Source organism: Triticum aestivum, chromosome 4A, assembly GCF_018294505.1.
Source record: "Triticum aestivum cultivar Chinese Spring chromosome 4A, IWGSC CS RefSeq v2.1, whole genome shotgun sequence".
Taxonomy (NCBI): Eukaryota; Viridiplantae; Streptophyta; class Magnoliopsida; order Poales; family Poaceae; genus Triticum; species Triticum aestivum.
Genome location: NC_057803.1, coordinates 461,960,070 through 461,973,757, shown reverse-complemented (window position 1 = coordinate 461,973,757; position 13,688 = coordinate 461,960,070). Strand labels below are relative to the sequence as shown.

Genomic DNA, 13,688 nt, shown 5'->3' with positions numbered 1-13,688 from the left:
GTTAAACGACATCCATTTTTAAGAAAAATAGAACATCTTTAGTGAACAGAGGGAGTACCAAATTACATCCAACCCTCTAACCAAACACCGAGACAGAATCATTATATTCCATCTCACTAGCTCTATCAAACACAAAGATGGAACTGTTCCATTCTAGCAGAATGGAACCATTGCATTACGTTCTACTTGGCTTTATATGGGTTGGGGTCGAATGGTTTTATGGTGCGGAGAGAATGGAGATGTGGTGGGGTGTAAGACTCAGAACAGTGAGAGCAACTCGCCATGACTAATCCTTGTCATATGCCCTACATTTAGCAGAGCAGTCTAGCAAAGAAAAATGTTTGGCATTTTGGCTAGCCAATAATGTTTACCTTTGTTGCGATTTGGGTACTATTTTTTACCAGAAAATGGTCTAGAATTGACACCGATCACCCCCAAACAAGGATCACTGACATGCCCTAACGCACCTTGGACTGGGACCGTGATAGATTATGAAAATTTAAAAGCACCTAACCGCAACATTACCAGCTCAGAACCATATTCTGATCACCAGTGACCACAGTTGAAGTAGATTGAAAGGCACACGAGCATCTACACCATCAATTGCCGACGATTCAATGTTGACAGCAAAATGGAATGACTTTCTAGTCCCATACCAATTCTAGTACCACCTACCATTCCTAATTCTATAAATCTCCTCCCAAGATAACCCCACCTAAAGAACGGAGGACAGTCTCCGATGACCCCTCATTTTGAAATATGCTGTGTCCATTTGTCCAGTAACCGCCAGCTTGCAAACCATCCGGACGGATTTCTTCACTTCCCTTGGTGAAATACATCTCCAGCCTAAATCCAATCCATAATCAAACAACATATCCGGTTTCTTTCTGTGAACAGATATCAGGTAGGCACCGAGACGCCGCGCTGTGTTTACCTTAGAAGATGTTCAAAGCTCGTCATCGCCACTCCCGGCAAGCACCACAGACCCAGTCGGCACTCTCAACAGGCGGGTCGCTTTCATCCCAAGGTGAGCACTGACGGTGTATGCGCAGGCCACAGACTAGGCATTTGAGGTCAGGTGGCGGCTGGGAGTTGTTGCACTTCTTACACGGTACATCGTCAGGAGGGGGAGCATTTGCTGGGAAGTGCATATTTGAAGACACGTCTTCTACCATGAAAGCCATATCATCAAAACTGGCTATTTCTTGGTCGAAGCTTCCTGTGCAGTTACCATCATCTTGCAAACCGGCAGACATCCCAAAAGTCTGACCAAACCGTGTATCATCAGCTTCAAGCAAATCAGTAAATGAAAAAAAGGTCTGCGGTTCAAAATCCCCAGTTGCAGCACTGCCACAGCTTGCGCCATTTAACTGGCAATTAGCAGTGTAATCGGGAGGGGGGGTATACTCATTTCCTTGGGAAAGATCCCACCCCAGTAGCTCTGAAGGATCCACACCTTCAAGCTCTGATAGAGAAAATCCATTCATATGACTGAAATCGACATTTGCATCCGCCAGAGGTTGATTCTGATTACTGTACTCATCCACACCAGCTTGATCAACACATCCACTATTTTTACCTTGTGCCCTTCTTATGGTTAGCTTCTGATTAGTTCCCGAGGTAAATCTTACCGTGTTCATTGATAAATCAGCATCAAAAGTCTGTTCCCCAATCGGTTCAACTATTCCATAGGAAGCAAGCAGTGGGTCTTGATCTGCTACAGAAGCAGTCTCCTCACTAGACAGCATGCTTGATTGGGATGACGTTGCAACTGTTTGTTCACTGAATTCTGGTCCGGGCTTCTTATAATCATCTGAATGGGGACATATTGGCATGGCTCTCCTTCGGCATTTGCAGCATCGGTATTGAACCACTTCAAGTATTCTTTCTTCCTCAAGTCGCAAGGCATCACCATGAAACCAAGCTGTATGTAGGGGAACATCAGAAGTTAGAAAACCTAAAAGATAACACGGATATACAGCTGTAAGCAACAAAATGATGAACGAAGTTACCTTTACACTGCTCGCAGCGGACATATAGGAAATCTGGGCAATAAGATTTCTTACAGAGACAACAAGTCGGTTTTATTGCTGATCCTATACCATCCTTGCATTTTAGGATTACATCATTCGCCCTGAAATCACTTCCACTTCTGTCGCTCTTATTTTTCTTCCAAGAGAGACCAAAGTATTTGATCTCTTCTGGCCTTTTACGTCTCCTCGGTTTCTCTGACTTGGATCTGTTAGCTTCAATCTTTGCCTGAGCCTGCAACCCTGCAACATTCTGAGTTGCCAAATTTGCAACCGGCCAGGCTTTCAACTCTCTGATTGGATGTGTTTGCACCTTCACGGTTGACAGGGCTTCCACCTTAGCAACTGGCCAGGTTTCCACCTTAGTGACTGGCTGAGCTTTAACTTTAGCGACTGGCTGGGCTTGAACCTTTGCGGCTGGTTCAGCAGAATGGGAAGAACCAACTTTGAATATTATTTTGGGAGCGCTCACTGGCAATTGGCAGGTACTCTTCTTTTGAGGCAAGTCATATCTTGCATTTGTACTGTAATTTGTAAGGATAAGATTTCGCTTCTGAAGGCATAACTTGCATATCAAACTGGAAGCAGCAGTGCCTCCTTTGCCACCAACAGATTTTACTGTGCACTCCTTGTGACAATAACCTGAAAGTTAGTCTTAGTTAGCAATACTGTGACCAATTATTGGACAGCCCAGAAATTGATCGGTTCTCGTTTTCATTACATGAAAAAGAAACAATTAGAGGAACTTAAGAAGTATGTCAGTAATCCATACCTTGACAATCGCTACATCTTATTACATCCCTACAGGAGATTTGTCCATAAGGCACATATGAGAGGTGAAGAAAAAGTCAGTATCTTATGACAAGAATTTCTGAACAAGCACAATGAATAAGTCAAGGAAAAAACCTGAAGGCAACATCTTTCTTGCATGAAGAGCAGGGATAGATATCCCCCTTGTGAAAGAGATAAGAAAAGACATCTCCAGTAGATGCTTTTACTCGCCTTTTGTATAAATTCATGAAAGAGTGTACAATTCCTGGAGTGGGCAAGGAGCTAACCCCAGGTTTCTGCTCAAACTCTCGTACCATGTACAGTGGGACATGATTTTCAGAAAACCAAAATTTGCCATTCTGATCCTGATTACCTTCTGCTTCCAAAATATTCTTGGTTACACGGACAGGGATATGCTTCTGGTTGGGGAACTTAAGTGCATATCTTATCTTATTGTCGACTATCTTTTTATCACAAACTACTGCATTTCTCAGTGCAGAAAAGTCAGCATCTGAACTTTTTCCATCAGAAGGGATTTGATCTGGAGACAAGAATTCCTTCCATCTTATATGGGCATCAAGATATCTGACCTGAGAGATATGGATATTAGATCGCTGATAAACTACAGGTCAAGATAATATTCTCTCTGTCTCTATGACATTATTATTGTATAAAAGGTGCTAACCTGCAGAGCAAGTTGAGATGAATTCTGGCTTAAACCAACACACGCTCTCCAACCAAATTGTCGAGTTCGTCTTGGAAGAATGGAGCAATCATGATAAGACAGACCAGCCATCCTTTTTTTACCACCTAATGAGCAAAGAACACGTCGAGTTGTTCTCGTTGTCAAGAGGTTTGTAATAATAACAGTACTACCTCCGTCCTGGTTTACTAGCCCCCCCCCCCGGCAGGTATTTTGGGTCATATTTAAACCATGTATTTAATAACTACTCCCTCCGTCCCATAATATAAGAGCGTTTTTGACACTACACACTACACTAGTGTCAAAAACGCTCTTATATTATGGAACGGAGGGAGTAATAAAATATAAGTTACACGTAAAAAAAATAGCAATGGAAACTACATTTAATACTAATCCAGCAATATAATTTTTTCTGACATACATTAACATTTTGCTAGTCATATATGTGGTCAAATTTTGAGCCAAAATACGATGGGGACTAATAAACCCAGACGGAGGTAGTACTAAATTATGAAATGTACTAATAACAATCAAATGTGTGCAAATACCTTGACGGGCAGCTTTTCTTATGGCCGAACTAAGATGAACCCCCCTCTGCAAAATACGCTTAGAAATATTTCCTCCACTCCACCAATTAACCTTTTTCCAACTCTTGTCATCATCGGCAGCAGCAGCAGATTCAGTTACCAATGAACGTTTTCTGCCACGCCTTCCACCAGTTCCACGTTTTTGGTATGCTGCAGGACGCAATGCACCCGCAGATGCAGGAGGAGATTCCAAAGGCCAGTCATCTACTAGCTTCACCCAGATTGGAGAAAATGCTATGGAACGAATATTACTCTCCAACTGCACACAGCATGAGATAACATTTATAAGATTAAAAAGAAGAAATCAGCCACTTATTGCAACACTTTTCTGCAAAGAATTTCAACTTTCTTTCTGCACTATTTATTGCACATCCAACTTGATTCCCCAGAAGTAGTTAGCATGGAATGTAGTCTAAGGGTCTGTTTGGTTGGCACCCTCGTCATCTCTTGCCTGCTTTGAGCATTCTACTTCGTATTATACATTTACATATAAATTAAACAGCCTTTATGTAACTAACAATGAACATCAATAATTTTCTAATGAGCATTGCCGTTTGAAATAATTGTTGGGAAATACCAATCCTCAAAGAAATGCTTCAAGAAACAAGAATTGAATGCAACTCACCTCAAGCAAAAGGGGTACTATAGTTTTGCAGTTGGAAGCTTCCTGTAGTTGTTTATGCCACCGTTGTCTCTGTTGCAAGTCTTGTAGTGAACCGACTAAAAGTCCACGCAAACTTTCCTCCATGTTAACCATATAAGCAGCGATGCTGGGGAAGTGGCTCCCAGAGCTTTTGATTACATGCATGGCACTAAGAATTCGAGCAGACCCCTTAACAGCATTTGCAGTGGCCACGTTAAGAAAACAAGCCTTTTTAGCTCCAGCTGCTGAAATTTTACAAGCAATGCACCAACCACATCTATCCCTTGGGACTTCCATAATCTTCCTTTCAGTACTTGGCCAAATAAATTGTGCCGCTGGTGAGGAAAATGCTTTCACTTGTAGAGCACAGTCAGCAGCCATTTTCTTTCTTGGGTTTGTGGTCAACTGGGATACTGAAACCTTACCTTCCTCAGATGTAAGAATAGCTAGGTTGGCGGCAGCAGATGCTGCAACATTACCATGATTGTACAGATTCATGTAAGCCTGGGGTTTAAAAGATGGCACTTTAGCAGACTTACCATCACTAGTACTCCCAATCTCAGAAATCAACTGAAGAGGGTATTTGCTTTTATAAGATGGACAAGACAAGCCTGCCTTTACAGAGATAGTGTTCCCAGTATCTTGTCTAGACAATCCATTATCTATTCCAGAACCACACGAGAAGTCCGGACGAACCAACCCATGTGATGACTGTGCGGGCGTTACACTAGACACACCTGTTACCACAGACCTGTTCTCATGAGAAATAGAGGATATCCCAGCGGGTTGAAAAGCTCCATTCATGGGTGTATTATGTATGTCGTTGGGAGCTAATGGAGTTTGCCTGCATACTTCATTGTTCTTCTCTGTGGGAGCACCTACACTGGTCACCATGCATTTTTGTTTCTCCAGGTGTTCTGCTGAGCACAATGTAAATTGGTTTACCACAATTTCATGCTGCACATCTCTTTGAGGAGTTACTACTGTCTTACTGCCCGCTGCGTCTTTCAAAGTTGTCAGAACACTTCCAACTGCTGCGTCCGTTGGAGTAACACTTGACAATGTATTGGATTGTGTGGTATATCTCACACCAGCTTCTTTACCTATTTTTGATCTCTCGTTCTGAAATATGTCAAGCAGATGCCTCCAGTATTCTGTTATTCTCATACAAATATCTGTGTATGCATCTGAAGGAGCAAGTATCCGCATGACCTTGACAACATCATATTGATTGTAATATCTTGCATATGACCCTGCATCTGTAGATGTTCCAATCCTGCATTATTTTAAAGAATTAACATTAAACAAAATATACAGACAACTATAGTTCCAGGACAATGAAGGTGCTTGCTTATAGACGAGTACTCAAAGAGAGAATCTAGCCACATCATCAGACACGTGCAAATTTTGTCTACTCGAACGGAAACCTCTCTTTATTGTTGTTTAGATGATTTATCATTTATAAATTCCTACTAATTAGATACATAGGCACCTCTTAAGCATTGGTGCCTAATCAAGCACTGATCCTTCAAAGTAAGCACCAATGTCATCCCCACATGGAAAGAAAGAACCATTTTTATTTGGTAAGCATCCCTCTAAGCACTGCATCGTACATACTCTAACACTGGTAAACACTCCAAAAGTGAGAACCAGTACTTCATCAGAAGGACATAGGATACTTGCTGTGCATCTAAAATATGAGAAGTCAAACAGAATATGAGACCCTCCCCCCCCCCCCTCCCATTACTTTATAACATTGAACTTTCTACTGCTGGCATGTTTATCATTACCGCAGAGAGAAAAGATAAATACTGTGGAATTCAAAATGAATCTGTAGTATTTATCAATAGCAGACTGGAGATGGAGAATGAATTCCCAGGTAGTGTAGAATTAAGATGGACAAACTTACACCAGCAAATAGTTGCAGGATCCTAGGAAGAGCCTTCCGCACATATCAATGCCAAACATTTGAGCTCCTCTTGCCCCACGCTCTATTCTCGAAGATGCTGGTCCAAGCTTGTTAACCACGCATTCTGGACAAAACCAAAGTCCCTGTGGTAGAAATGCTTTGTTGAGACCTATACATCTTGAGTGGTATGCCCATGGGCAGCCATCACAGCATACCAAAGTACCATCCATTCCACATATTCGGCAATCATCACTGTTGCCGTCCTGAGACGAATGCAGTAAAACAGCTTCTGGATTTGTTACATTTGAAGCAGTTTCCAGGTCCTGCAAACCTTCAACCTTTTTGGACACAGAAGCTTTTGAGGCCCTGGTCAGAACAGCTCGTGATCCAGCCTCCGACAAAATACTAGAGTCTGTCTCATACTCTGTTTCTTCATTGTAGCCTTCCCGAGCCTCCAGTTCAGCTTTGAGCTCTCCTGATTCAGTGACATGGTCACAGAGTATCTGGAGGAGCCTAAGCTTCATTGCAACAGGAAGCTTATAATATTCAATGGCTAGGAGGGTTCTACCAAAACTCTTCCCCCCTAGACTCTTAATGTAGCCCATTAAATAGAGGTACTCCAGTAAGAAAGTTGGCCAAGTCAACACATCTAGTAATGCCCAATCTACATACCTGCGCAATTCAAAGAAAGCGGGGAAAATCAGCATAGAAGTAATAAAGCACAACATTCATGAAAATAATAATTCTAGTTGAGCAAGGGCAAATAGACTCTGTACTTCAAGCAATTTGAAGCAAGTTCTGATCCGCCGGAGGATTTAGTCTCAAGATGCCGCCTCAGCGCCCGCAATAATGAGACATGTACAGCATCCAGTAATGTATTCTGCACGGTGCAATTAATGGATGCAACAAAATCATCCAGCCCAAATGGACCGAGGAAGAGCTGCATGTTGAATGATCGCAGGAAGTTGTAAACAGAAAACAGATGACTTATAGACTCCTCTGGAACAGCAATATCTGCCGACGATGGAGGCAACTCGGGGCCCTGCACTGGAGGGCACAGCTCAGCTGACAATTCTTTAGTGGAAACTGATGAATTGCTCGAGGACGCTGCATTGCCGGATATATCAGAATCACACCCAGTCTCCTGCGATGCATCAGGCCTGGCAGGCATCTTGCATGGATCAACCCTCTGTCTAGCACGCGGTGGCGCTTTCGTCTCCATGGCACTCCCTGGTGAAACCAGCAAATCCAGCTTCCTCTTCCTGCAGCTCATCTTCATACCAGATGCACTACTCTCCTCGGCCATAAGTAACTCTCTGAGCTGATGAAGCAATAACTCCTCGCCCTGTCCATCCTCAAACACCACATTGTACACCCCAATGCTGCCATCATAGGATGCAACCTTCCCAAGGCAAATACGTCCATCATCTGAAACATTCCTGCTGATGTAGCGGCCCACCAAGCATTCACCCTCCTCATCCTTCTTCACCGGGAAGCCACCATCAGAAGTGTTGAGATGTTGGTCCACCACTCTGCTGTCACCTTCACTTGGCGCAGCCGCCACGGTGTGATCTTGCTGGGGAGCGCTGCTCTCGTCCACCACAATCTTGGTTTTGCCCATCACAGATGCCGCCACATCTTGCTGCTTCTCCAGAGCGCCACACTCATTCACCTCCGTTTTGGACTCGATTGCTGCATGGTGCTCTGTGTCCTCTCTCGGAAAGGACGCCTCATCCACATCCATGTTGGCCTCGTTCAGCGCAGGAGCCACCCCGTCCTGCTGCTTGTCCAGGACGCCATCCTCATTGCCCTCGCTCGGGAAGGGCGCCTCATCTGCATCCATGTTGGCCTCCCTCACTGGCGGCGGCGCCCCGTCCTGCTGCTTGTCCAGGGCGCCATCCTCATTGCCCTCGCTCGCCAAGGGCGCCGCGTCCACATCCATGTTGGCCTCCCGCAGTAGCGGCGGAGCCCCGTCCTGTTGCTTGTCCAGAGCGTCATCCTCATTGCGCTCGCTCGCCCAGGGCGCCGCGTCCACATCCATGTTGGCCTCGCTCAGCGTGGGCGCCGCCCCGTCCTCCTGCTTGTCCAGGACGCCGCCCTCATTGCCCTCGTTCAGCAATGGCGCCGCCGCTGGCGGGTTTTCCACTTCTCCCTCCGCCACCGACACGCCAACTCGCGCGATCTCCACTCCGCTCCCCTCAATCGCGTCGTCGGCGGGAGGAGTCGGGGCGCCGCCGAGCATCCGATGAGAAACCTCCGCCACAGGGTCCATCCGCACACGCCGGGCGCGGTCGAGAAAACCCTAGCGGCGGCGGCTACAGAAGCATCGTAATACGCACCGCGATGTGAAGAACCGCCGGGACCCCGACGGAAGCGAGCGCTCGTGGCGGCGCAGAGCAGATGCGGAGCGCTTGGGGTGGCGCGCGCCGTCGGGAGCAACAGTTAGGGCGAATCTGCGGAGTCGGGCGGCCGAAAGAGGAGGATGAGTGGAAAACGGAGCTTGATCGGTGGATCGGCCTCCCAACCCTATAGGCTATAGCTATTGCGCGGCGGCGGCGGCGGCGTGAGGGAGGCCGCGAGAGGAGGGTGGAGAGGAGGAGGAGATGACGGGAGGGGGGGTGCACGAGCGAGCACAAAAGGGGAGGGAGCGGAAAGCGAGCCGCACCCGGGCTCGCCCGCGTTACCCCACGTCCCACCCGGCCCAGAGTCGGTTGCGAGTCAAGGTGACCAGTTGCGGGATTGACCGACCGACCGAGCCGGTGGGGACAGTTCGTCGGGCGGGACCAGGTCGTGTTCGGGCGTGCGTGCGTCGCCAGCAGCAGCAGCAGCACGTCACGGAGTGCGACGGCGTCGGCGGCGGGGAGCAGGATGGAGGGAGGCGTTGCTGCTTTTTCAAATTCAAAACGGTGGAGGGAGTGGCCAGCAGCGAGTGAGTAGTGACACGCCTGGCCTGCTTGCTTTTGCGCCAAGGAAGTGCCGACTTGGCGGGAGTCGGCTTGGCAGGGCATGTTTTCCGAAAAACTTCCAATCTACTCCCTCCGTCTGGAAATACTTGTCCTCAAAATGGTTGTATCTAGACTTATTTTAGTTATAGATACATCCATTTTATCCATTTCGTGGACAAGTATTTCCGGACGGAGGGAGTATTCATTAAACACCATAGCAGTACAAAAATCTTAGAAATAACATAAAATACATTTATGTTGTAGACCACTTAGCGACGATTACAAGCAAAGGCGAGCCGTCATCATCGTCTCCCCGTCAACGGAGCCAGACAAACATTGTTGTATGAGAAGTTATAGTGCTAAGACACCAAAGAACCAATCAGTGTCGGCCCGAAGGGGGGGGGGGGGGGCAGGCGGGGGCGGCCGCCCCGGGCCCCCGATATGTGCTACTACGTTCAGGCCTAGGCCGCCTCCAGACTGCCAGTGAGTGATGATGGGCCTGGCCCAAGTAGGAACACGAGTAGCGATCAATCAGTAATAGAGACTTCGACGTAGCGCTCAATTGGTCAATGTGTTTCCTATTAAACAGTAGTGATTGGTTGGTACGACCAGGACTCCGCAGGCGGTTAGGCAGGAGCGAGATTGGTGCATCTGATCAGATACCTTTTCATCTTTCTTTGTTCCACTACTGGTGTTTGCGCCCTTGGTTGATCACTTGATCGCTGCCACATCTGAATCCTCTCCCAACTTGTGGGTAGACGACGGCATGCACTCTACAAAGAGGTAGTGCGACATAAGCAACGGCGAGCCAACGACGGCGTTCGGAATCGAGGGCGGAGCAAACTAGGTTTCTATGAAGTAGGTATACTTATCCATGTTTATCTGCTTGATCTAGGGTGTTCATCTTATCTGATTGGTTGCATGCTTGTTTTATCTGCGGCCTTCATAAGATAGCACACCATTATTCTTCTATACATGAATTCCTACTATCGCTAGCTGGTATTCTGACTGTTCTCTACATATGAGACCCTTGTGTGAGGCCACATGATTGATTCAGTTGCATTACTGTCATTTTACAATATTGTAGGATTAATACCTGGTATATTATTTGGAAATGCTTTACCAACAAATTCAAGAAAGCTTACCGCTTGCCCCGACGACAATAGGACTACTACGGTTATCATTTGCAACAGGAACACCTCAAAATCGTAGGTATCACCCATGGACATAACCCTTCACTCATGCCTTGTCTGCGCATTAAGGGCGCCGGATTGTAGTTTCGCCCAGGGCCCCCGAATCTCATGACCAGCCCTGGAACCAGTGCACCAGAACAGCAACTGTCGCCGATGGAGATAAATGTATATCAGAAGGATCCAACCTATAGACACGCGAACACAAACCGGATTCAAGCATATCCACAGAAGACAAACAAAGAATGAAACTCATGAAATCCACCGAAGATACACCTCCACACGTCCTCTGACAATGCGAAACACCCCACCACGAAGGGACTTAAGCGGGGAGAACATTATCCATCTTCCATCATCGCCTCGTCTTCCTAAGCAGGACGCAAACTCTAAATAGACTCAAAAACAACACATGAACACCAAGCAGGAGCCCTCCTGCCGGCAAGGGTTGGGATCCACCACGCCTCCATGACTCTAAGGCCATAGGAGATGAGGCAGATCGACAGTGGTGCCAACGGGAGGCATGGGAACCCTAGAGGCATGAAAGTCTCCTGGGAGGAGAAAATGTTTCGCCTGAACGCCTTGGTAGGTTTTCGTTCCATAAGAGCAAGGCCGCCCTATCGGCGGCCTTTCATATCGCATATGAAGTGAGTTCTAATAGTTTTAGAGGTTGCAGAGATTGTGCGCAAATACAGAGTCATCTTAATGACCCTTTATAATTTAGACTAAACAATGAGCATTATTCAATAAATATTATTGTAAATCAAACTGAATACAACAAATAATTTAAATTAACAACTAATACGAATGCAACAAATAATTAGGTCAAATAAATTGTTGAAGTAAAAATTAATTAACTTTAAAGCAATTTAGACACACTATTTCCCAGCTAGCTGTCAATGATGCTCAATGAGATCATCCTTCGGCTAAATGACAGGATCGGTCTTTGATTTTCCTCTACGCCTCAAGAAATGATTGAATGTGGTTTGCGTTCCTGTAGAGCCTGATAAGGTCCGTAGGACTTGGCATATTCCTCTCATCCTCTATAATTATGTTGTATATGATCACACAACGTGTCATGATATTTGTCAAGACATCCTTGTTCTGGAAACGAGCAGCCCTGTTGGAGCAATATTTGGCCTCTTGTGTTTTGGAGATTGTTGACAGAAACAGGCATGGGCTGATTTGTTTGCTAGTGCACACAGAGGGAAAAGGTCCATGCAGAACCGAAGAGAATGTTGTCTTCAGTGTCAAATTCGAGGAACTTCACCAAAAAATATCTGCGTTGCAGAGAAGAATAAGCTACATCTGTTGAAGACATGTAGGCGAGAAGATTGATGTGAGGGAGTTAACCCCTCGAAGGTTTATTGTTGATGTGAAGCAATTGGTTCGGAGATTCTGTTCTGTCGGGACCGGATTTTCAGGATATTAATTTCCCAGAAAATGGCCCTTGTGCTCACCAGCCCCAGGATTACTGTTAGCTGATGAGGCACCAACTTGATATAGAAACTCCAAGCAAAATACAAGATATGTAGTACAAGACCATTCTGGCCTATGAGTACAACAAATGGTTTCTGGTGGTTGACGGCGGAAGCGGTTTGCGGATCATCAACGTTTATGGGACTCCATTTCCCACAGGAACAGCTGACCTGGATAACTCCTATCTTCACGAGGCTGCTATCACCATTGCGTAGGTTCCGGGGTTGTCATCGCGACGCTCCTCTCCACGCAAGAAATCTGGTCAAGACAATAGCCAGGGACAAGCCAGTTAGTACTTTTGAATATACTCGCAAACATTATGAACACAGGTATAATATAACAAATGATAATCATGCTCTGAAATATTCTATGATCACACGTCCATTACAAAATAAACATCCATGATGCACGCAGCAGGTTATTCATCTACAACATGAATATGCCGTAAGGGAGTAGAAACAGAATGCACCGATCGGGTGTCTGAAGCGACGCCTCGAAAGAATAATAATATAAAGTATGCCTTAGTCGGGCGTCTGAGCGACGTCACGTAAAGGGCTTATAAAAGCAATAAGTAGCAAACGTGCCACAGTCGGGCGTCTGTGCGACACCACATAAATGGCTTATAGAGTAAATAAATAACAAGCATGCCACAGTCGGGCGTCTCAACGACGCCACATAAAAGGCTTATAAAGTAATCTGAATGACAAACATGCCACAGTCGGGCGTCTCCACGACACCACATAAAGGGCTTATATGAGAATAATCACAGTGAATATCCAGGAGGTAGAACCGTCCCAGGGATACTCAATAATTCAAATAATGTAAACGGTTAGTCCATAATAATAGTAATCATAATCATCATGAGTCACATGTCATGATACATGTTTTGGTTAAGCCATCTTTCCTCCGAAGACCGACAATAAGACTGACACTTGACCCATCCCAGACTTTAGTCCTTAACCATGGACACGGCTATTCGAATAGATATAATCTCTGCAGAGGGTGTACTCTTTACCCACGAGCAACGGATTCCTTTAGTCCACCGGGACTAATTTCGCCTATGGTCTTTTAATTGAAAACACGCCTGACCGCACACACCAGCCTAACTTACCGGTGTCTGGAAATCACCCATGACACCTGTTAAGCGAAACTCTAAGTGGGGAGGATACAACCTCGACTAGCATGGGATCACAAAATTTATAACGCGCGCAAACTAGGGGAGTTACCCCCTCGGCTCCAACCGGAAACACCCATGCCCCCGGACCAGGTGGCATGCATACCGGATGCAGCCGATATCTTCCACCATGGCCTCTTTGTACGGTGTGTGCTAGGAAAGGGGTTGACAACTTACTGAACCGTACCCTACCTATGGCAGGGACAAGTGGTAGTACGAAACAAGTATGGGGGTTACTGGAACAAGACTCGATATATGGT

General features: G+C 45.9%; 1 protein-coding gene across 1 annotated transcript; it reads right to left on the bottom strand.

Moving 5' to 3' along the window:
• Nucleotides 1-566: 566 nt before the first annotated feature.
• Nucleotides 567-9,284, bottom strand: LOC123086363 (DDT domain-containing protein PTM). The gene is made up of 9 exons (XM_044508120.1): nt 7,420-9,284; nt 6,644-7,315; nt 4,717-6,010; nt 4,053-4,350; nt 3,487-3,611; nt 2,937-3,391; nt 2,803-2,831; nt 2,013-2,672; nt 567-1,924 (listed from the first exon to the last, which is right to left on the bottom strand). Exons 1-9 carry the CDS (start codon nt 8,913-8,915, stop codon nt 957-959), a joined length of 5,997 nt encoding a protein of 1,998 aa, XP_044364055.1. The 5' UTR covers nt 8,916-9,284; the 3' UTR covers nt 567-956.
• Nucleotides 9,285-13,688: the final 4,404 nt, after the last annotated feature.